At 42.2% G+C, this 24,099-nt stretch overlaps 1 protein-coding gene across 1 annotated transcript in view; it reads left to right on the top strand.

The window, feature by feature from the left end:
- kcnq1.2 (potassium voltage-gated channel, KQT-like subfamily, member 1.2) overlaps positions 1-24,099 on the top strand; it is a 159,718-nt gene that overhangs the window by 25,047 nt on the left and 110,572 nt on the right. The window contains exons 10-14 of the mRNA XM_041939608.1: positions 1,755-1,911; positions 5,128-5,154; positions 7,153-7,206; positions 7,596-7,713; positions 15,746-15,751. Coding sequence (XP_041795542.1) covers positions 1,755-1,911; positions 5,128-5,154; positions 7,153-7,206; positions 7,596-7,713; positions 15,746-15,751 — 362 coding nt within the window. The remainder of the gene's footprint in view (positions 1-1,754; positions 1,912-5,127; positions 5,155-7,152; positions 7,207-7,595; positions 7,714-15,745; positions 15,752-24,099) is intronic.

Consider the following 24,099-nt stretch of genomic DNA (forward strand, 5'->3'; position numbering starts at 1 on the left):
ACCCCCCCTCCCTCCCCCAAGGCCTGACTCCACCAGGATGACTCGAGGCCTTTGTCTCCGCCGGACAAAGACTCAGTCAGTTGAGATGATGTCACTGCCGCCTTTCTCATGGGAGTAAACCTTTGTCTAGTAGAACAACAACAAAAAAATCTTTGTGTAGCATTGAACCCACATGTATTGGGGAGAATGGAGGCAGCTTCCGCTCTTTTCAGCATGTGACTTTTCTCCTCTGACTTTCCTCTGTCGCCCCTTTCTTCCCCCTGTCGTTCGCAATTCCTCTCCCGTTTCTTCTCTGTTTAACGGACTTCATTTCATTCTTCGTTCTTCTTCAACAACACTTTTCCTCTGCCCCTCTGTGCCCTCGTCATTCTCGTTCATGGCGTTTTTTCTCCCTCTCCTCTTTATATCTAACTCCATCAGTCTCTGTTTCTTTATCTTCCTCTCTATTAAACTTAGTGTCTGTTACAGTTTTTTCCCCCGTCCTTCCGTCTTTCTCTCTTTTCCCTCTGTCAGCCTTATGACACCCACCACCACCACCCTCTCTCACTCTCTCTGCTAATGAGTCATTCAGACCTTGGGTATTTGGATTGAACTGCTGGCCAATTGTCAATGCCAAAGTCTGATCCACTGAGTCCAAATAATTGAGTTTCTATAAAGGCCACGTCCATGACGTTGGCGTGGGTCAGTGGGTCTAAGGATTGGACTGGAGGCACCATTCAGGTCCTCAGAAACCCACTGACTCATAGAGCACATAGCTATGAGCTCACTCAAAGAAACTGAGATTAAACATCTGACATCACCAGCATGCAATCACAAAATTTGGTGGGATTATGATGTATAACAACATGTGATCTCCACAGGTTCAAAGAGAAAATCATGTGTTTTGGCATTTCAGTGTTTTTTGGCATAGCATGTCTTTTTAACAGCTGCCTCAAACGGCTGGATAAGTTAACTTAGTGTTCAGAAAATATTTATTTAATTTACTGGACAATGTTGAACAACTGAAACATATTCAAGTGTATTATATCTCTAACTGGCCAGCGCTTTGAACAGCTATAGCTCTAACGTTGCAACCTTAGATTAATACGAAAGATGTGCATTTTAAATAGAGTGTAAATGATTTAATCCCAAACCGCAAGCATACACCATTGGAAGTGAGCCAAATTGTGAGCAGCAGAAAAACTTAACTAACCAGCATTTTTCATTGATGTGCACAACATGCATTAGCTTCAGGTTACAAAAATGTGTCTTCGGCCTGTTTTAAATGCTTTTGCTGGTTGATCATGCCTCTACAATACTATTGGCTGAAACATGAGGAGCCTGTCAAATAATATACAAAGAAACACCAGAAGCAAATATTATAGGCAACACTTAATCCGAACAGGAATGGCTCGTTTTCTGAGGCCTTACAGATCGAGTCACTGACGAACTACAAACCTTGTTATTGTGGTAGAGGGGCTTGCATGCTCCTGTGACTCATGCAGCTTTTTTGTTGCATCTCCTAAAATACTTTTGCCTCTGAGGGGCCAAAAAAAAAAGAGCCTTTCTAAGACTTTATGGATTTGGAAAGGGAGACCCCGCCTGGATCCAGAACTGTGACAGAAGCTTGCTGGCAAACATTTGGTTTGCAGAATTGGTTCAACTCTGCAAATCATAGTGGCTCTTTGAAGACCCTACTAATTGTGATTAGAGTCTGTCATAACAACAGTGAAACACTTCTTCCTTATTAACTGGGTTGATGTTTCCTCCGGCAGAAAAGGGGGCCCAAGAGGAGGTTGAAGGCCAGAGGTAATGGCTCTATGGTTGTGGCCTCAGAGAGGGCTTTATCGATCCCCCAGATCACCTACGATCACATTGATGACTCTGTGGAGAAGAAGGACGTCTCGTTTTTCCAGGAAGAGCGAACAGAAGGTAATATACTGGAACGAGCACTGCTCATATGTTACTGTTATGTACGGTGTCAAAACTGTTATCGAGTACATATCAAGGCTTAGTGCCGCTTGCTAATTTTAGTGCATGTTTTTCAAAGAAACTCAGCTAACCTCGATAAATTGCCTTTCTTCCAACAAGTCCGTCCCAGGCAAGTCAACTAGCCAGGATTACACATGAAAGCACTGAGCCCTGTTTTATTACTGCTTGATTAAACTGACTTCATTTTGGAGCTCCTAATAACAGATTTTTTTAATTCAAAGCTTGACACCTCAGAATGCCCTGCTCTTTGAAGAAGGTGTTTTTGAATTGCGCTGAATATCGCTGTGAAGTTATCTTTGCCATTTTAATACCGTTGGAGGCCAGCTGGCAGTGAAGCCTGTGTCATGCGGAGGACGTTTGACGAAGTGAATTACTGCAGTAATGAAACTGACTTTTTTTCTGTTCCTGTTAATACAATTTTGTTAGATGAAATAATGTGCGTTGAGGGCCCTGAAATGATGTCATGCTGCCTTAAAGGCCTTGGAAGTCCATTATTTCAGTAAAAGTTTGATGTGTTTTTGCATTCAGTGCATTTAATTGGCCAGAAAAAACCCCTCCATGATTATTTTTATGGCTCTTGCTTTATAAATATTAGCTGTCAGCTTGTACTTTTGTGTTGGCACGAGTTTGTCATCCTTTTTTTGAATGGCTGTGAAAATAAATACTGTAGATAAACTGAGATAGATAAAACTAAGATAATTCTGTCGCCAGCTTAACAAATCTAATACTGTGCTTACATATTTTTACACATTAAGACTAGTAGAGTCAAAGCTAGAAACTAGAATTTTTACTGTCTCACATAGATCTGATGGCAATGAATGACTAAAGACGGTGAACCCAGAATGGTGGCTTCTTGAAAGTGTGGTCACTCTGTACTCTGTTGGGTGCCCGCTGATGTAGGATTATACTATTGATATATAAAGCGCCACAATTCGACAGGATTGGGTGCTTATGATACTGTGGCTGTCTGAATCCACATTTTTGTTTTTGCTCAGCTATGGCATTGACCACTTATTTTGCTTCTGATATGTCCTGTAGCATTTTAAAAAACACCACATGGACAGCCGACATGGTGAAAAACTTGATTTTCATTGGAGGGGTCTTCAAGTTTCCATTTAGCGCCACCATCAGGTCAAAATTTGTCCAGGTTAGCGACCAAATACCTGTAAATCCAATGGCATTGTCGTCAGCTGTTCTTTGTGTTTGGTGCTAATTAGTATAAGTGCAGCCTCACAGGGCGGCGAGCAAGGCTGTAGACTCTTACTCATATTCAACATTCTGTCATTGTCATTTTGGCACTGTTGTTCCAACTTGAAGTAAAAAGTAATCACAGAACAGACAAGCCTAATGTGGCTTTTAGACCTAACCTCTTGCAGTTCGGTTCTCTCAGTTCATACAAACAGTGGAGACCATTACATGTTATGGGAGGAGTTGTTATGTGCTGGTTTCTCATTTTCACACAGTAAACAGAGGTCCTATCCTGATCCCCTTAGACCCAAGATGGCTGCCAGGTGTCTTCAGTAGGCCAGATGGAAGCTATTACAGTCTCAGTGGTGATTAGAGGTCATGGTTACAAGCTCTTTACTGCTTCACTTGTCCCCTTTGCTGGCCACAGACACTCACACTGGGCCTAAGTGGAAAAACTTTAAAATACGGGCTTGTCAAGGTTACAAGTGGGAACTTCTTGTCATGCCACTTGCAGTTTACCAATATTGCTGCAGTCACTCCAAAGCTTCCAAAGTTGTGTTTTCTTTTCGTCATCAGGCTGAAAAAGCAAAATGATGGTGTTGATTTCAAATAATTTAGTGGTTCCTAATTGTTGTCAGCACTCGTACATCACAATATAAACTGTATTTTGTTTTTTTCAATGCACGTCTATACACACAGTATATGATTAATGGCTGGTTGGTCAAGGGGGCGGTGGTTTACTTCCTGCGTTAAAAGACATCCCCGCCAAATGAATTGACCCAGACTCCAGGTTAATAAATGCACTTTATGAGTTTTTCCTGTCAAAGCGTAGAATCATAAAAGGAGCTGGAGTGGCATAAACTTGACATAAAGGGAGCCCATCACTAGAAGAACAACCACTTATGAGGGGAAAAGTTGTTTAGTTTCCTGCTTAATTGGGTGGATCTTAGATAATGAAGGAGAACACATGTCTCAAGTTCATGTGGAAAAAGCAATCAAATCAAAGTCAAAGCACTTTTATCCCACATTTTATCCAGTATTCATTCTCTTATTTACACATGTCAGCATGCATGCAGTGTGTGCTCTAATGATTTTAATGTTTTGCTTGTATATTCAGTAAATAAACACTAATAAATAAGTACTTGTGCTGTGACTATGGAGTGGAAAAAATAATTAGCCAAGCTGTGGATGGCATACAACCATGTAAAGAAGCCTACAGCCTGCTGTCATTAATGATAATGTGTCGAGTTGAAACAGCGTGGGACTGTATGATCTCCGCTTCAGAGCCATCCATAAAGTAGACATCTGCAATGTTAACAGGGCTGCTGCTGCTATTTTATTTATTGTGTTAACGTCACAGTTCCAACGTGGTGCTGGGCTGCTGGATTCATTAAAAATGAGCAAAGAGATGCAAATGTTTTGTTAGTAGTTTTATGAAATACATGCTAGATTGATTTAGATTTGTTGGAGTTTATGAGTCGACCAGTATAAGTTGCTTGGTAATGCAGTTTGGGTGCTTTTTGCTGTTGTCACTGGTATTATCTCTTCCTTTTCAAACCCGAAATACCTGATTTTTCCACTTGGGAGCAATGGATAGTTGTGGACTTAGCGTTGACATATTATCACATTTAAGTTAGCAACATTAGCATTCATTTAGAGTTGTTTTTCTGGCCACCTAGCAAATGTAAGTCCAATATTGACTCTATTTTAGCTCTGCTTTTGGTCTCCACTGGTTCCTGTTGGAAGTACCAGGCTCTCTAGCTGCTACATGCTGATGACAGACATCAAACGTATGGTCCCTGTCAATGAAGGAGGAAATGATTGTGCAGAAATGCTGTTGTGTTGCAAAGCAGGAGCTGATAGAGCTAGATCGCTGATTACATTAGTTGGAAGGATGTGTCATTTCTGCTCAAACTGTTGCACGCACCAGCAGTCCCATATTAACCACATTTCCTCCTTTCTTTGCAGGAGTCATCAGAATGATCAGACAACCAGGTGAGTCCTCCTAACTCCTCCTAACCCCCCCCATCTGACATTTTGTTACATCACAATATCTCAATGCACGCTTGGTCTCATGGCAGCTCCCTCAAGTTTCCATTTCATAAACCTGTTAAAGGGATTAATCGTCCCAAAATCCAGATGACAAGAAAACGGCAATAAAGACTCTTTTATATTCGTGTTATTCTTTGTCAAAACTACAAACTCAAAGGGTGAGTATGTAGTGTATATGTGTTCACTGCACTGTCAAACAAGTGGCCCCATTCGCTGGTTAAGTACTTCTTTTTCTCCTATTAAAAACTCCTCTGTGTTAATCATTAGCTAGCCTGCCTTTTTAATGTGGCCCAGACAGTATTTTAATTAGACTCGCTGGCTGGCTGGGCCTTTGTCCCCAACCGGACCAAACCAGAGCCAAGCAGAGAGAGTCAGACACTGGTCCTGAGTTGACCTGGCCTGTTTTCTTTACTGGGTGCCCTGCCAACACCACGGGTGAGGAACAGGGCTGGCCCGGCTAGGAATGGACAGGGGCCCAGGGGACTGTGGGGACCTAGACTGGGACACCAAAGTGAGGGGGTGTGGAGTTGATAAGCGGCCATTGTGGAGCTCCAGTGGTCAGAAATAAACTGGTCATTGTTTGATTTAGTCAGTGTCCGGCTTATCGCTTCACTTATCTGTCTGGCCGCACCCACCTCCCTGTCTGTGAGAGTCTCTCAATGGAGCGCCCTCTCTCTCTCTCTCTCTCTCTCTCTCTCTGTCTGTCTGTTCCTCCCCCCTCTCTCTCTTCCCCTTTCCCTCCCTTCCCCTCTCTCTCTGTCTGTACCTTTCTCTCTCTCTCCCCCCTCTCTCTTTTCCCCTTTCCCTCCTTCCCCCTCTCTCTCTGTCTGTACCTTTCGCTCGCTCTCTCTCTCTCTCTCTCCCCCCTCTCTCTTTTCCCCTTTCCCTCCTTCCCCCTCTCTCTCTGTCTGTACCTTTCCCCCCCCCCTGTCTTTACCTCTCTCACTCTCTCTCTCCCCCTCTCTCTGTCTCACTCCAACTCTCTCTCTCTCTCCCCCCTCTCCCTCTCCCTCTCCCTCTCCCCCTCTTTCTCACTTCAACTCTCTCCCTCCCCTTCTGTCACTCTCCCTCTCTCTCTCTCCCCCTTTCTCCCTGTCTCTCTCTCTCTCCCTCCCTCCTCCTCTCTCCCTCTCTCTCTCTCTTCCTCCCTCTCTCTCTCTCTCTCCCATTCTCTCTCTCTCTCTCTGTCTGTCCCTTTGCTCTGCACTTATTCTTTCCACCTCTCCTGCTCTTTGCTCATACTCTCCCAACCAAACACGTTTGCACTGATGGGCCAGATAAACTACATGTTAATAAACCCTTATCCTGTTTGTGTAGCCGATAAGCCAGTTCACGTATCCTTTGGTGAGCTGAAGTTGAGGCTAAAGGTGGCTCTTGTTAGCTCTGGTTACCCCCCCCCCTCTCTCTTTCTCTCTTTTCTCTTCTTCTCTCTCTCTCAATTGCTGTCTCTGCTTCCGGATTGGACAATGTTAAACAAACTCGATGATGGAGTGCAAGAGAGGCTGAATGGATTTTGCTTGAATTGGAATGGTCATTCTGTTCTTGGGCACAGATTTGCCTCCATTCTTTATCACAATGGAGGCCTGGTGGTTTGGAGGAGAGGCTTGTCAAACTCACGTCTGACCGTCTGACTGCAGGTCAAGACCCAGCTACACATGTTGTTCTTTGCTGTTGTTTTTAGCCGAGCCAGCAGCCAGCTGACTGCACTGTTGAACTGGAGCACTGCAATTTCAGTTTCCACATATAAATACTTCAAAAATATGCAATTTAAATGCTTTATCCCAGCAGACATAAGATAATTCCACCCTTAAGTCATTCCTCAGATATAGAAGCATTGCATCCTCTTAAAAACCTCTTAAATGTTAATGTAATGTTTGTTTCAACTTTATTCCTTTGCCTGTTTTTCTTTTTTCCTACTTCATCTTATTTTCTTGCCATCAGGCCCTCCTCATCATTCTTGGTCGTCTTTCACTCTGAGCTGCCCTGCCTCTCCAGGTATTTTTCTGTTTCACTGTGCCTGTTTTTCACACGAGCTCACAGTTAAATACATATCTGCACTTCTCATTTTGCCTTGCACCTCGACTTTGTCTTTGTCTTGAAATTTAAAAAACTACTTTTCAGCTTAATAAAAGAAATTCATTTTTCTGTGATGTGAAATAGCTCCTTAGGGAAGCAAAATTATGTTCATCAATATTTAATTGAACTTCTATTTGGTATCTGTTAACTGCAAAGTTATGTAACTGTAGCATTTTTTTCTTTCCAATCAAAATGAATGAATAATAAAAACTCCCCAGTATAAATTAAGCAGATTTAAACTTGCATGCAGTTTAGCAGCCCCATATGAGTGCACTTGAAGTCAAGTCTGTCCTCTCTGCTCTTTGCAGTAAAGAAGAATCACAGTAACAGCACCTCCATCAACATCTCCCGCGCCAACAGCTTAACTGATGAGCTGGACTACATGAGCGAGGACATTTCCATGCCCGTGGTGACTAACAAAACTCAGTAAGTCCCAAAAAATGTCCCCTCTGCTCTTCTGTGGAGCCCTCATCTCCCTCCGATCCATCACCCATGCGCTGACCTCCTTTCTTTGACACATATAATACTGATTTCCTGACTCGTCGTAGTACGTAAAGGCCTTTTGTCAGACTGGAGAGCCCCTCTAGCTGCTCTCTAAATGAAGTTGTTTTGTTGAACTCTCTTGAGGGTTAAATAGACTGTTGAGGACCAAGGCCATATCAGGTACATCGAGTTATAAAGGGGATTATCCCTTTAGTCTTGAGGGAAATGTCAAAGAAATCCCTCTCAATAGGTTGTAGGACATGTTAAGGTAGTGGATGGCTTGTCACCACATGCCCTCATAGGATTGAGACGTCACTGCTGTCCGCCGCTGTGTGAATTGTGAATGTGCTTCGATGGTGTTCCTTCCTCCCGCTGACCCGCTCATTCAAATGAGTTTCCTAAATGTGAACCAAAATGCGATTCTGATGTAATTAGATTTTCTTTGCTTCCTGTGTTAACGTGCTGCCGCAGCGCATGTTAATGACAGCTACAAAAACAATTCACTTCCCATTATTTCTCCACCAACTCCTGTCTTTTCACCAGCATCAACAAACCAGCGCTCCCACACGGGGTTTTGCAAAGTTTACACTAACAACAGTAACTACAAGTGTTCACATTGAAGCAAAGTGGAAAGACTTTGCACAGACAACATGTCAACACTATTGTTTGGCTTAATCCCAGTAGTGGGAGACTGCTGGAGTGCCTTTCCCACTGGGACCGACTCATGTTGCATTATTGCATCCAGATTTGGTGATTACATACTGAGCAGGCAGGTGATACCAAGTCCAATAAGACTAAATGCAGATGGTTCGAGGTTTCAGTAGATTATGGGCTTTAAAAAGTTTGGATGCTACACAGAGTTGTAGTTTATGTTGTGTACATGTGGTTGTTCCCTTTCATTAATTATAGATATGGTTAAATCATAGTGTGCATCCATCACAGTGAGCTGCAATGCTCTTTAATGCCTCAGGTGGCAGCACATGTGTGAACTGTTAATTTAGGTTTACAGAGAGTTTGTTTGCTTGGTTTGACCTATAATGTCTCCCAGGTGTTGGTTTTGGTCCGAAACTTTTTTTTTCTCACAGTCATTTATGTCATTTTTGTGGTTCCACTGTCTGACCAGTCTCAGTGGGTATTTATGGGACATTCTGAACTGCAGCGTACTGAACATAAGTTTTCAAATGGACAGAATTGGGCTTGGTGTAATAGCTGCACAGTGTGGTCCTTTCTAAAGTGCTGGACAGAGAGAAGCTAATGTCTTAAAAGCAACAGTGACTGTGTTAACATGAGACCACCTTTCTGGTATTTTATTTGTAATCTTTTTTTTTTTTTACTTATTCTTCAGTATGTAAGTGTGCGTTTATCCTCGTTCTGTAGATGTGTGCCAGCAGATGTTGTTCATAACTGCAGGCACTGTACTCCATCCGTTTGGCCTCAGCAAATCTACAGCCACCTCCGCTGCTCAGCTCCATCTCTGGCCTTTTGCCTTTTCTTATTCATTCTACATCTCCTCTCTGCGCCCTCTTGAACACAAAAAGTTTAGTGCACCTTTTGTGCAGAGGAACACAGGGTCGCTACCCTATAGAGTGTACACCTATATACAGTTTCCCCCAATTTCCAGTTTTAGTTCTCCGCCCACGGAGGATCATCCGATCCTTAATTCAAGTAAAAGATTAACAAAACAAACTTTAGCAGTGGAGCAGTGGTTATGAGCATCAGATGGCTTCCTCTCTCTCTTGCAGTCTTTTGACCTGCCCATTTGTGGCATTGGTCCAGGACGCTCTCTCCACACAGCACTTGAATTCCACAAGTTGCAGTACTGGCCCTACCACTGTTCTTTTTCTTTTCTCCTTTTTTCCCTTTTCTCCACCTCTCCATCCACCCTGATCTTATCTACTGGTCAAAGGGAATCTACGGAAAACGTCATCTGTGACACATCATAGAAACCATGACTGGCCACTACCCAAACTCTTATTAGTCATTTAAAATGTAATATGTGCACAACTTCTGGAAAACCTGATTACAGTTTCTCAGATTTTATTGTCTGGGCTGTTTTTTCTTTTTTAAATGGAATCTATTGCTTTTTTATTGGTGCTTAACAAGAGTCTGGTTCATGCTTGAAAGTTTCTGCCATAGCCAAACATTTGCCCTCACGTGTAGTGTCTATACTTTATTTATTCTTTATTAATATCTGAGCATATAGTGCCCATCCTTGTATGAAGGAAGATGCCATTGTCACCATCGTACTGTATATCGTAAAATTATTGACAGAGTTAAGAAATGAGATGGATTAATATTGTTTGTTTATTAGTTTATTCATAAAAAATTGTAGCAGATTACAATAAAATGATACAGATGTATTGCATATGGGATTTTTAGCCAAGGCTAATTTGCGAGCCCTGTCCCTGGTTTGGCTTTTCTTCTTCTAACATATCATCATTACCAAGAGTACATTAGTCGAACTGAATACATAATAAATAGTGACATTTACATGTGCTATTTATGTGTGCATGTGAGTATGTTGCCTAATTCATGGCAATAAATGCGTATGTGCATAGAGTTTATGGGTGTATGTGCATGCATGCACAAAGTCTTAATGAGTGTGTATGTATGTGTATGTGTTCCTCTGTAAGTAAGTATGTGCACAAGTGCATGATTGGTGGTTTTGTTTGAGCCAGTGTTTCATGTTTTCATCAAACGTTCTCAGATCAGCTCATGTTTTCATTTTTGCTTTGGTAGGACATTTCAAATATTTATTTTCACTAACAAAGATGACTGACTGAAAGTAGTTTTGAATTGTGCCACCCTGCCGTCACCACCTGCTGACCCCTATAGTGGCAGTTCTGTTGGTGTTTGTTTTTGTGACATGTGCACAAAGAATTAGAGGTTTGGGAATGATACAGTTGTGCCGTTTCATTTGTTTTTCATCCATTACTTTCAGTGCTGGTTTTTGTAGTGATGTAACAGGTGTGCCATGCCTTAAGGAGTAGGCAATGTCCTTATTTTCTAAAACAGTTATTTTACTGTCTTGCATAGCTTTTTAACCTGTTTATCAAATTTGCTTATTACTGTCAAAGTGGCAGACACTGAAGCCCGAAGTGCTTCTAACTAAGTTCTCTGTGAAAAGATGCAGAGTGTCACGTCTAATAGTAATCTAGCCCTTGTTCTCCTAACAAGCGGCGGTGCAACTCTTTTATAGTATGCAAGCAACATGCTGGTATAATATGCCATAAAGAAGCCTATGGCCTGTTGTTTTAGGAGCCCTGTTTGCTCATTGCATCGTTAGTACAACCTTTGTTCCAGTCAGCTGTGTGGTGAACTATTTTAGAACTTTTTATGTCACAATTGGATCTTACACACTCAATTACAGCATAAGCATGCCGTCAGATTTTCTGCCAGTTGATTGATAATCAACATCCCTTGAACAGATGTAGGAATCATCTGAGCATTCTTGCAGATGACATCCTTTATTAAAATGACTTTCATGGTAATCTGTCAAGGAAAATTCAGCATGTGTCATCTCATGGCCTGGATACGTGCACATGTTCTTTTAATTACCTTTTTTTGTGTGTTTGTCTGACTGTTTGCGTGTGCATGTGGGCGTGGGACCACTGGATGTTAGTGACTGAGTGTGTGAGAGAGCGAGTCTTCCAGCTGCAGACAGACAGTGTCTATTTGTATCCATTGCAGGGCCTCTGTGCCCATAACTCAGCTGTAACAGCCAAGCTCAGATTTGGGCCATGCTGGGCACATTCCCATAACAGCTGGTTTGTTTTGCCCCTGGTGTCACGCCACTGAGGACAGCACTGTGATTTGGCATCCTTATCTGGCTACTGCATCCACCCCCACTGCCTGAGGCGGCTTGCATGCACACACACTGTATCGGTTTTCTGTTCTGTTCTGTTTCCACACCTTCCAGCCTTAATGTTAATTTGACATGAGCTGGCGCTTTGCTCCGGTTTAGCTTGGTGCTTGTTCAGACAGCGTTTATTCTACATCTCTGGTGCCTCTATCACTCTTATTTCTCTGCAACCGCACTGACTGGAACGTTCCGCTGTTTGTTTGGCTTTGCGGAAGCAGACTACCCCCAAATTGAGTGTGTGTGTGTGTGTTACAGTAGTTCACATGTGAGAGACATCAATACAGCTGCCTGTGATGTCTCTGGACTTCTGAAGAGGAAGTGGTGCAGGGAAGCGTCCGCACGCAATCATGTCTTTTGCCCCTCTGAACCCAAAACATACACACACACACCCACCTACACAAACAGACAAGCATACTTTTTCCCCTCTCAGAAGATAAATCCTTATTATTGCTTTGTTTGTTTGTGTAAAACCAGCTTACAGTGATTTGTTGGATTTCATCTAAAATCTCAAATAGAAAAAAACAAAACAAAACAAAAAGCTCAGACACTTGTTCCACAACCATCAACATAGTACTTCCCTTTTGACTGTAAACACTTCTCCTTCACTATTTGTTTACTTGGCCCTGTGTAAATGAGGCTTGATTTTGTTATGATTCTGTTATTATACAGTGTGTGTGTGTGTGTCTGTGTGTGTGTGTGTGTGTGTGTGTGTGTGTGTGTGTGTGTGTGTGTGTGTGTGTGTGTGTGAAGCAGTACACGTTGAGGATGTAAATTTCTGAGATTTACTGATTAACTGTTGAATGAAATCATAACAAACCCCAGCGGGGCTGCTGATCCTAAATCCAGCCCAAAGCAGATTGACATTTACCCTCTTGGAGAATGAGTAAATGTTTCCAAGTGCACTTCTTAGGCCGCAAACAGAGGAAGGCCTTGTTTAGCTGATTGCAGTGATTGTGTCCTATCTCTCTCTCTCTGCATGTCGTCTCCTGTAATTCCCTTTTTTCTCTCTGTTCTGTATATGAGTGCATCATTTCGCTGCCTGTGCGGCTCAAGATACCCAAAAGTGAAAAGAACTCTCCTGGTTCTTCTCTCCTGGTCTACCAGCACCAGAGCAGTAATGTCTGTCGTCTTGTGACCTGAGGCAGTTGCTCCTTCCTCCCATGGGTGTGGCCAGGCTCTCCGCCCTTCTCCTCCTCCTTGTCTCCCCACAGACCTGTAAAAGCCTGCATGAGCCACCTGCAGGCAGCTCTTAATTAGTTCCCCTCTTACAAGCTAGCCGGAGATAAACAATGAAAAGCCACTGCAGCGCCACAGGAGGGACTGCGGGACTGCAGAGACACATGCATCACGGCCTGTCCTCTTGAAGTAGGGGCCTCTCTCTGCCGAGCAACTGGCGTCTTTTGTGCAAAGCTCTGAACAAATTGACTTTTTGTCTGTGCGGCCTCTGTATGCTTGTCTTTTACACTGTACTCTGATATTGATGGCACAGAGGGGTGTTTCGAACATATGGTGTTAAGCCGAGAGGAAAAATCTAACATGTATTCATGGTTTCTGTCACAGGAGTCTTTTTAAACCTTGAATATTGTCACTTTGACAAATGTTTGTGATATAAGTTCCCCCCGACAGCATACACCCCCTCTCTACTTTGTGCTCCAAAACATGTGCTGAGCAAGAAGTTATTTTATGGGGCTTTATGCAAGGTTCAGCAGTGAATCTAATGCGAAAATATCCAATAAATCCTCTTAATATTTTTGGCTTTACTGCCAAGTATTAGAATGACAAACTAGACTAGGCAAGGGCCCCACTTTGGGCACATGCACAAGACACAAATACACACACTCACATATGCACACAGACAAACGGATGGGGTAAGATCTGCGGCCTCCTGCCCTGCAGCAAGAAAAGCTGCCCGGGTGCTGCAGCTTTATGAAAAGATAGTGAAAGAAACTAAGAAAGAAAAGAACAAATTGTGCCCCAGTTTCTTGACTTTCTGCCAATTTTGAGAGCATAAAAAAAGACAGAAAATAGTCTTGGTGCAGTAAAACAGCCACACACTGATTCATATTCTCTGGACAGCAGAGCTGTGCATGGAGGGATTCAGTAGTTAATCTCATTACAGACTCTGGGTTTTTTATGTGGTTGCTGACCTCCACTCTACCTTTACTCACTTGGACGTATTAGAATCAGTTTAATTGCTCTCGCTTTTCCAAAATACAACCAGCATCAATGCTACAGTTAAGCTGGCAGCATACTCAAGTCAAAAATTGAAATTGGCTTGTTCTTACAGGCAGTATGTTGGTTGGGGGTGTTAGGGGGTTGATTGCTGCAGTGTGTGCAGGCCTTATGGAACATTTTTTATGTGTCAGCTTAAGGTAGATGTGTCTAGTTGACCTGTTACTGTTTGTATTATTTCTACTGTGGATAGATGGAAGGACTGCGACACAATGATAAATCCAATTACATGCAGCTCGGAGAGAAATTCATCCCCTGAATTAGCTCCTATTTGCCTAGGTTTTTCTCCATCAGTGCCACAAGAACATTTTAGCAATGCATGCGGTCATTCTAGTTTTCTGAATATGCTAAATTTGTCGCAAGTTAAAGTGTCATCTGTCACCAACTTCCATTTAAAATTGAAGAACAGTGCTTTCCACTAATGCCTGGTGGCGATCTTTGACTTATAAAGCTCTGCCCCTTTGGGTTGTCAAGCTGAAAAACAGAACTGTATCCTGCTCTCCTGCATTGTCACATACGGGGCAGCGTCAAACAGAACCACATGTTTTTTCCAGAATTCAAATGAAAGTCATGACTTGCAGTTTGTCGTGCGTTTAGCCGCAAATCTCTATATGTGCAGTTAAACTTGGAAGCTTAAACAGTGACCAACAATGCAGCCACAGACTACTTCTTCTTGTTCCAATTTCACAATGGATGCCATTGTGCTACTGTGCAGTTGAGATTTTCAGTGCACTTTCACACATTTCTGCAGTACATAATGGTTTGTGCCCTGCAAAGCGTCGGTTGGTCAGGAAGAATGAAATTGAATAACCTTTTCAAATGCAGCTGCAGTTGCAACAAATTCTGGGTTATCTGTCACCTCAAATCTGATTCTGCTGGAGCAAAACTACACAATGATGGGAAAGTTTCATCCGGTTTTACACTGAGGGAGCACACCATACGTCATACCAGGCCACATGGGACTTTTCTTGCATGATTTAGCTTGCACATGCACAACATGGAAAATATCCAATGTTACAGCCTACTGCAATAAAAGTCACAAGTTTTTTTTTTCCTACACAGTATTTATTTTTGAGTGTAATGTAGATTCCTTATATGGGAGACATGTGATACGTGTTAAAAAAGTAACTACAATTTTACATTACTTGTAAAACAAGTTCCTGGTTGGATCAGGGCACGCTAATCTAAATCACACACTGTATACTACAGAGAATAGATGATGCCGTGTGTTTAAAATTTTACTGTTCTTCCACAGAGAGAAATCGTTGGCAACTGGAGCAAATTCTCCTACCAGGGGCCAAAAAGAGAATCCATCTTTTATGACGGACACGTCACACCCAAGGCAATAAAAGGCATTTTCATGAAGTACTTAATTAAAGAGTGCGTTTAGTCGGGCTTGACACTGGCCATCCCGCATTAATGAAGGCCCTCATGCTGCTCTCATAAGGACTGAGAGTGTTTACTCCCCTTCAGTGGTGTTGGTGGTTCTGGGAGGGTTTTATGGCGAGGGACCATCAGTGACTGGGAGAATGGGCCGCTTTATGGCCTCTCACCGCAGGTTGAAAAATCCAGAGACTCAGCAAGCAAGTACTGCATAAATAACCCGTCCGGGCCAAATAAAAAGATACTCTCACCGACATGATCTCAAACTGCTGCATCCGTATTATTGACTCGCCTGTGTGCAGTGGCTGGAAATGATATTTCAGCTCTATTAGCTCCACTTAAATCCACCCGGATTGCACGCGGTGGTAGATTGAAGCGAGCCTGTCACGGCATGCTGGTTTAGTGAGTGTCCTGGTGTGGTGCGGTGGATCAGGGTTGAATCCAAAATCAGCATGAGTAACTACCCATGAACCAGACTGAGTCAAAGCCAAAAAACAGACAAGAGTTGCGTTCACTCCTGTTAGTTTTTCTCTAATCTGTGAGTGTGTGACACTGTACAAAAGTGCGTGGCTGTTTTTCCTTTCTTTTCCTCTAAAGTTCAAACAAAACAAGGGTTTCTTCGGATGCTAGCAATTTAGCAATTCATGTTGATTTTACTGTTGGACTCGTAGTCACTTGCTGTTTTTAATAACCACGTAATATACTCATAACTGGAGCTTTTATTCACTCTAACAATGAGGAGCATTCCTGCAAATATGCTCAAACATCATGACTTATTCAATCACCCTAACGCTGCCTGATATACCAAGAAAAAAAAGAAGCTGAAATGTACTGTATGTTTTTGCATGTGCATGGTTTATGTGTGTGTGTGTCTGTGTGTGTGTGCGTGGCCTTGCATTGCTTTATCTTTGGCATTGGAGTCTCTTCACCTCCACAAATGCACCACAAGAAAAAAAAAAAAAAAAAACAGATAATGGAAAAGGAAAATGAACTCAGGAAATTGCTGTTTTCACAACATGACTCACCAGCAGCTCTGTGATGTCATAGCTGCTCTATCTTTTGTTTGAGGGCAAAAAACTGGAAAAGTGTTTGTTTTGATTAGACCTGAGTGCTGTTAACAATTACACACTCATGGGACAATATTAATGATAATTAGTGTTTTTGTTAGTTGCCTTTATAATTCCGTCGCTCCATGCAGCACATTGTTCGGCTATTTGGATTGTTGCTATTTAACAATGTTTGTCCTAATGGATTGCAGCATTGAGGTTAAATATACAAATTAAACTAATGAAGCAACATAATTACACGAAATTAAATTATTTGGGCCGTATTAATGGAAGTCAAAATCAGGTCGCTTGAGGATATTTATTTCCACACAAACACAGCCATAAACAAACTGATGATAAACTCCAGATGATCTGGAAATGTTTTTCTTCTTCATTAGCGATTGCAGAATTCCATTGATGACTGAAGAGGAAGTAAGTAGTCTAAAAACAACTGAAGAGGACTTTTATTCCTGAGATCCATGCAAATAAAATGTAGATGAATTAATGGTAGTTATTAGTTATGTGTAGCGAGCAAGTCACTTAATTTAGCCAAATATTGTTTCACATTTTAAAAGAAATATGGAAACAAAACAGCATGTTATGAAAAAAAGAGTCACTCTGCAGCACAACCCATAAAAACAAATTATAAATGCAGTTTTTACTCAGTGAAAGGACCAATTATGACAAATAACATCTAATAAAAGAAAAAAAGATGCCTGACAGAAACAGTGGCTCATTTGCTTTGTGAGCAGATGTTATTGCAAGGATTTTTTATTTTTTGTGCTGTTGGGAAAACTTTAGAGGCCGAGTTCTGCTGCAAGAAGCGATTAACTCAGTATGCAAGGAACCGGATCATGCAATACTTGATATTTGATATTTAATATCTCACTCTTCTTTCTTTACTTGACTGGAATCTTCTGCAGAGGGTCCAGCACACTGATGCAGTAGCAGTAGTATAAGTAGTAGTAGTAGTAGAAGTAGTATGCCAGTCACTAAGAGGAGGAAATATGATTGCTTACTTTTATCTGCCACTTCACTTCACAAATGTATTTACACACCTAATTTCAAAGCATGTCATCAGTGTGTGACTGTGTATTTAGATTGTGCTTGCCCTAATCCTGGCAACTCCCGCTCTGACTGTAGAGAAATCAAAGTAATGCCCCACCCAGTCCTTTACTTGGAGGATTCCCAGACTTGGTATAGATGCTTGCCTGTCTGTTAGAGGTGTGTCTCCCTCCCTACTTCAATATTAGAGGCACCTGTATAAATACACTCTATCGTCTTTTGTGTGTGTTTCTCTCCACGTCCTCCTCCTCCTCCTCCTCCTCCTCCTCCTCCTCCTGTGCAGGGCTCAGTTTCTTCTTCACTCCCGTTAATGAAAACAGTAGTCTGCAGCAGCACCTGAGTGGCCTGTTTGTACAGCCAGTCCTACAGCCTTCCACAACTCTCTTGGCCACCTTTTTTCTTTTTTTTTCTTTTTTTTTTCGCTCAGCTCTCGTGCTCTCAGGTTTTCAAATAGGCCAGCAGTGCCATTTGATGTGGGCCGGGGGGGTTTATTCAGGTGTGGCGACCAGTGCTGCCGCCACCTAGCCTCTGATGTTGCGTCCATCCGCAGCCAGGTGCCGGAGCTTCATCAGAGAGCCCAGTGTTCCGGGCCTGGAGATGAATAGAGGGCCTGTTGATGGAGCTCGTCTGTGGGGCCCTGTGGTTTCTCCCCTCTTACACGCAGAAGCAGGGATATGCTACAGGCCAGGGCGTTTACCTGAGAGGGGTTGACTGAAAGGGAGCTACAACACTCTGGCCAATGCTTTGACCCCCAGGAAACTTATAATATGGATTTGTGTGTGTCCACGCGTCCCCATGTGTACGTGCGCTTCCACCCCGGCTAAGTGCCTGCCCCACCTGTCTGAATGAACACCTCTCTGTGTGTTTGAACTAAGGCTGAGTCCGGGTCAGCAGAGGTTGAATTGGCTAAAATGGGCCACCTGGCATCGAATCAAGCATGCAGCCTTCGATCACATTATGAGGTGGGAGGGTTTGGGTGTATTTTCTTTGGAGGTGAGATTGTTCTAAAATGCCCCTTCCCTTTATTTTAGATAGGAGAGGTGGGTTATTTATATAACATTGACATAAATGTATTTTGCTTGGCCGAATCGCACTGAAATATGCATTTAACACCCAATTCTGAAAGTGACATGGAAAGTGTTCTTTAAGGAAAGCTCCTGAATGTGAATAACTTCACTGCAGGTTCATATTAGATGTGCTATATAGGAATTTAAACACTTTGTTTTCACTTAATACACCATGAAAATTTTTAAAATGCATTTAATTTATTTTCTTTGTGGGGAAAAAAAGGCCTAGAAGGAATTCATCTATCCACCAACTTTGTCCAGAACACATTAGTTAATTAATTATATTACTAGAAGTTATTGTTATATACAGTTGGGAAGTACTGAAAAAATGTGATATAAATGTCAGTGAGTTTGTGCAGTTAATAAGTTGCTTCTCCTACTTCTATTTTTGTATGACTGAAAAAACTGTATTAAATTGCTTTCTATGTGGTGTTAAAAAGGTTGTAAAAAGTCTCAAATTTAATTTACACACTGCAGAAATCCTTATCCTACACTTGTTGCTGAATGCCATGAATAACAAAAGCAACAATTCAAAGTAAGCTGAACATGTGTTACTTTTCTGAGAATCAGCCTGTTCCAGTAGCCTGAACTTCGTGGTGTTACCTGGTAGCAGAGTTTAATCGAATGTGTTTTCTCTGAAGGAACGTTTCTGTGTTTTCAATGGAGCTCTAATCCTCAGAACTTTTCGTTATCACTCCGACCACTGTGAAAGACAGCAGGGGGCTAGAGTCAGTTACCCGAGTGTTGCCTCTATCGCACCATCACCAGGCTTTTTTTATAGGCGCCACTCACAGCCACACATTTGCAGCTTCACCACAGTGAGTATACTGCAATTTGGTCTGCTCTTTGCTTCTTAGAGAAATCCAACCACAGTGTTTCTGTGGTTGGATTTTCTGACTAGATGACATCTTGGCAGTACGAAGAAAACGATAAGCAATGTAAAGGATTAAAGCGAAGAGAGAAAAAGACTTCTCTTGTTGCTCTGCGTCGTATATTCACTGCGGCTGGAGATTAAGAGGCAGGCCGCATGGTTATCAGTCAAGACCTTAAATGCCTCTGGAGCCAGATGTTTTAAAGCAGCGGAGTGAAAGAAAAGCTATAAATCATGGAAGGGGAACAGGTAGGCCCTGGCCATGTGTCTGTCACCTCCACTCCCCAAACTCAGCACACACACAAACACACTTCTTTCTACACCCCCAGTGTATTTTTTCCACTGCTGTTAATAGGAGCCATATAGAACCCAGTTCATAATGAAAGACCCCCCAGGGGCCAAGGCAGGGACTAATAACCCTCTAAATAAGTCTCTTCTAGTGCTGAAAGGCCGGTCTCTTTATACTCCTAAGTGTATATGTGCTGTAAAGTCTTTTCCAGCCTACTACTGTAATTTTATGGCTCTGTTTTATCCTTTTCTTTCAAAGCCTGTCAGAGAAATTGGGAGGGAAGTCAGAGAGGGTGTCTCTGGATCAAAGTGCTTTAAGCCCTCCCAGCTCTCTGAGAAGTAGTAAAAATGCATAAAATTACATTCAATATCGTGGAGGTTTTGCATTTTTTAAGAATTGAGTTGTAACAATTAAGGGTGTTATATGTAGGACGTGTGTCGCGGTAAAGAGTCATCGGCGAAGTCATACAATAAAATCAGAGTGACAGTAAAATTCAGAATTTCTGGGCTTTGAATAAGAAGTATTTATATGCAGATGGTGCAGATAGTGTTCATTGTGTGTTTGTGACTGGCTGCTGAAGGCCTCTGCTGACTGTGTAATGAAGAGAGGGCAGAAGTTACATCCAAATAAAAGTAGCTAGAAATAAAATATAAATTTAAGATACTAAAATCCTAAACAACAAATATATCCTGAACCTTAAATGTAAACATTATGTTCAGCTCAAGTCAAAGATGAGCAGGAACTGTGATATTAAACATACCAAACCATTGTTGTGTTTTTAGATGTTTTAGATTCCCGTGGTGAGACACAGATGCCACAATATACCAAAATTTACACGTAATAAAAAAATGATCAAACAAATACAGACTGCAGTGCAAATAGAAGAAGAGCTTCAAAAGCATGTGTTTGAAAAGGAGGCTGGCACTAAACCGGTGTGTGATCTCATCAGAGATACTTCAGTGGTAACAGAAGTGATGATGATGTTCCACAGTCAGCTCATAGAAATACTGTATATCCACACAACACGCTGGTGTTTGTCAGAGCAGAGCAGGGCAGGGTGCTGCATGTACAGATAGTGTTACAGACTGAGTCAGAGGCTGAGGATGGAACAAACTGAAACATCAAACAGCCTGATGCACACTGAGCACGTCAGCGGGATAGAATTTGTCTTTTAAAAAATCATTACATTAAAACTGGTACAAAAGCAAGAACTTATCACCAGTAGTCCAGCAACACTTAAATACTAATTTGCTTAAAAATGGTCTAATTCTATAATTAATTTGAATAATGATTAATTACATTTTCTGTGATTTGTATTATTCATTAAAAGGCAATAATGTGTCCCAGATTTTCAAGACATGCTTCTTTAAATTATGTTTCAGCTCAGCCGCCACTGGTAGGAATAAAAGTGCAACAGTGAGATAATGAATCCCTTATTGCTTTTAATTCAAAGCTACAAAATCTAAAAAAAAAATATTTGTAACACACAAAAAATAGCATGTGTATCATTTAAGTGTAGAATTTAAAATGCACCTCTGGTATAACTAAGAAATATAAAAAATCAGAGAAAACTTTAAAGGCAGCTACAGTCCTGCTAATGGCCTCAGAACAGTGTGGATGAAAAAAATCTAGTTTTGTTTTAATGATTGTATATGAATAAATATAAAAGTAGTCCTTGTACCTGAAGGTGAGGAAAATCTTTGAAAAACTGTGAAATTAGATCACATTTGAAATCACTTAAAAGTGCAACAGCATTTTAACAAGAGGCTTTAATCTTGTTGCAACACTCTAAAGCACACCAAGTGTGTTTATGGATCCTTTAGAAAATATAATAGAACTAAGCAGACTAGCACGCTCATATATGGTTTAGTATTGTCATAAGCAGATGTTTTTGTTTATGCTTGTTTTGCGAGTGATGAAGATGTCATGTCGGAGTGAAATGCTGAAATAACAGCAGCGTAAAAAAGCCAAACGTCAGCAGTGCTGCAGTGTGTGGAGGAGGGGAGCTGAGTGGAAGAGTCGGGAAGTTCCCCTCTCTGACCAGCAGGCTGTGCTGTAGCAACACCACTCCTCCACTCCCTGCACTTCTCCTCAGTGACAGGCAGGCTGCAATCATTGAACTCTTTTTTTTTCTCTCGTCCAGATTTTTCAGTCTAGATCTAATAATTCTGCCTCTGCTGGATTTCCACGGAGAGTAAGGAGGAAATGGTAAGTGTAGGGTTGAGCTCAAGTGGAAACGTCCTTGTTGGGGTGTTTTCATGAGTTTGGTGTCTGCAGCCGGGGTGTGCCCATTACCAAGACCATCAACACCACCACCATCACCGCTGCTACCCCGTTCAACCTCTCCTCCTGCCTGCAGCTCATTATGTTGCTATCCCACTTTTCCGTTACAGAGCGAGAAAAGGAGAAAACAAGAGATGCATGAAAATAATTGACAAAACCACACTTTCCCTCCTCTATCAGAGTTTGTCTTTTTGTGGTCCAGCAGTGTTTTTTTTTTTTTTTTGGGTCAGACTTTCTCCTTTGGTCTAGCTGTGAACAATAGCTGTGGTGTGCCAGTTCCAAAACAGTTGATAACAGCATGGTTTGAGATAAAGCCTCTGAGCAGACACTTTTATCTTTGAATATAGAGCTATCTTGGTTGGAGCAAAGGGCTGATCAAAAGCTACAAGTGTGTGTGTTTGCATGTGTTTCTTTGAATTTGCAAGCTCCATTTGGTGTGTCACTCGAGTATTTGCAACATTCTTCCTGACTGTACTGCAGGTCAAGTCACCCACTTTCTCTCTTTGTCTCTCTCTCCCTCTCTCTCACTTTCTGTCTGTCTCTTTCACGTTTGGTCTGGCCTCAGTACAAGTCCTCGCAGTTGTCAGTTTCAGGAAATGCACTGCGCTCTGTTGGGAAGTGAGGTATCTGCCCCTGGGCCAGCCGCCCCTTTTTTTTTTTTTTTTTTTTTTTTTTTTTTGTAATTTTTATCGGCTGCTTACGGGAAGCAGAGCTCCTCCGTGCACACAGGACTGTTCACTCAGCCCTCTTTTCTCTTGCTGTTTTTCTATGCAGAGTGATACTTACACTGGCTGGATGAATAGATAGCTATTCAAATAAATGGATAGCTGGTGGGGTGCATGCAGCACTGTGATCCCCTGCCCTCGTATTGTCTTATGACAAAGTGTGTGTATGTGTGTGTGTGCGTGTGTTCATGCATGTAAGCCCTTATTGTACATGTACACACACTCCAACCAGGCCCTGTTCTTCCCTCCCAGTAACCCTAATGCTTTTACACTTTGTTTGACTTGTGATTTCTACGGGGTGCATATTGTTACTGCTGAGCAGCAACTTCAGCCCGCCCCACCACCCACAACCATGCTACACACACACACACACACACACACACACACACACACACACACACACACACACACACACACACACACACACACACTTGCCTCTTTACACCCACCAAACAGTGAATCAGATTAAAAGCCTATAGAACCAGCCTCACATGATTTGTGGTTCTGCAGGAGTGTGCACAGAAAAGCAACAAAAACAAAGCCGTATGTTTTTGGCTGGGGGCTTGAGTGTGATGTATGAGCAGGGTAAGTGCACGTAAGTGTGTGTGTAGGTGTGTGTGTGTGTGTGTGTGTGTGTGTGCGTGAAAGCAGCTTGAGTCCAAACAGGATATTGTAGTACACGGGGGCACAGATTCTTCCTGCGGCAGTTTGGCTCTGTGGGTTCAGGACAGACTCGGCGACAAGCAGGCAGCACCCCCTACGTTGTCACACACACACACACACGCACACGCACGCACACACACACACACACACACACACACACACACATACACGCACACAGAATCTCCTAGCCTCCCATCAGATAACTGACTCAATAGCCAGCCTCCCTTTCTATGAGGGAAGCAATATTATTGGACTCAGTGACAGTTTCCTGAGATGAGTAGTTCCATAGAAACAGAATAAAAATCTGCTTCATAAAGAGGAAAACAGTGATGTTTGAATGCAAATAATTTACACAAAGCACATCATCTCAAGCTACATGTATTAAACTATGTACTTGCAATCAAACTTGAAATGCTTTGCTCCCTTAAACATTTAACCTACTTATTCTTGGCCTTGGCTTGAAGTAAATGACAAGTTGGCCTCAGACGTTCCATTTAAGATGCATGAAATCACTCCGCAGTGAACAGGATGCAATCTGATCAATCTGTCCTTCCACAGAAACCATTTGTCAGACAAGTAACAGAGATGTAAGAGAGATGTTATGTAAAGAATAAATTTAGGGCAGCGTACCAGAATAACCTTGCAGCAGCCAGCTCTTACTAATGTTTGATACAACTGACTGCCATCCCCAAACTTTCTCCTTAACATGTCATTTGTGTGCACACTGCAGATTGGAGTGGAGGGTGGGGGGTTTGGGAGAATGTCTGTGCGAGGCAAGGAGAGGGTGAACGGATTCACCTCGCGTTCGAGACCTGGAGGGGAAAGACGAGGGCGAGAGGAGCA

Source organism: Chelmon rostratus, chromosome 6, assembly GCF_017976325.1.
Source record: "Chelmon rostratus isolate fCheRos1 chromosome 6, fCheRos1.pri, whole genome shotgun sequence".
Classification (NCBI taxonomy): domain Eukaryota; kingdom Metazoa; phylum Chordata; class Actinopteri; order Chaetodontiformes; family Chaetodontidae; genus Chelmon; species Chelmon rostratus.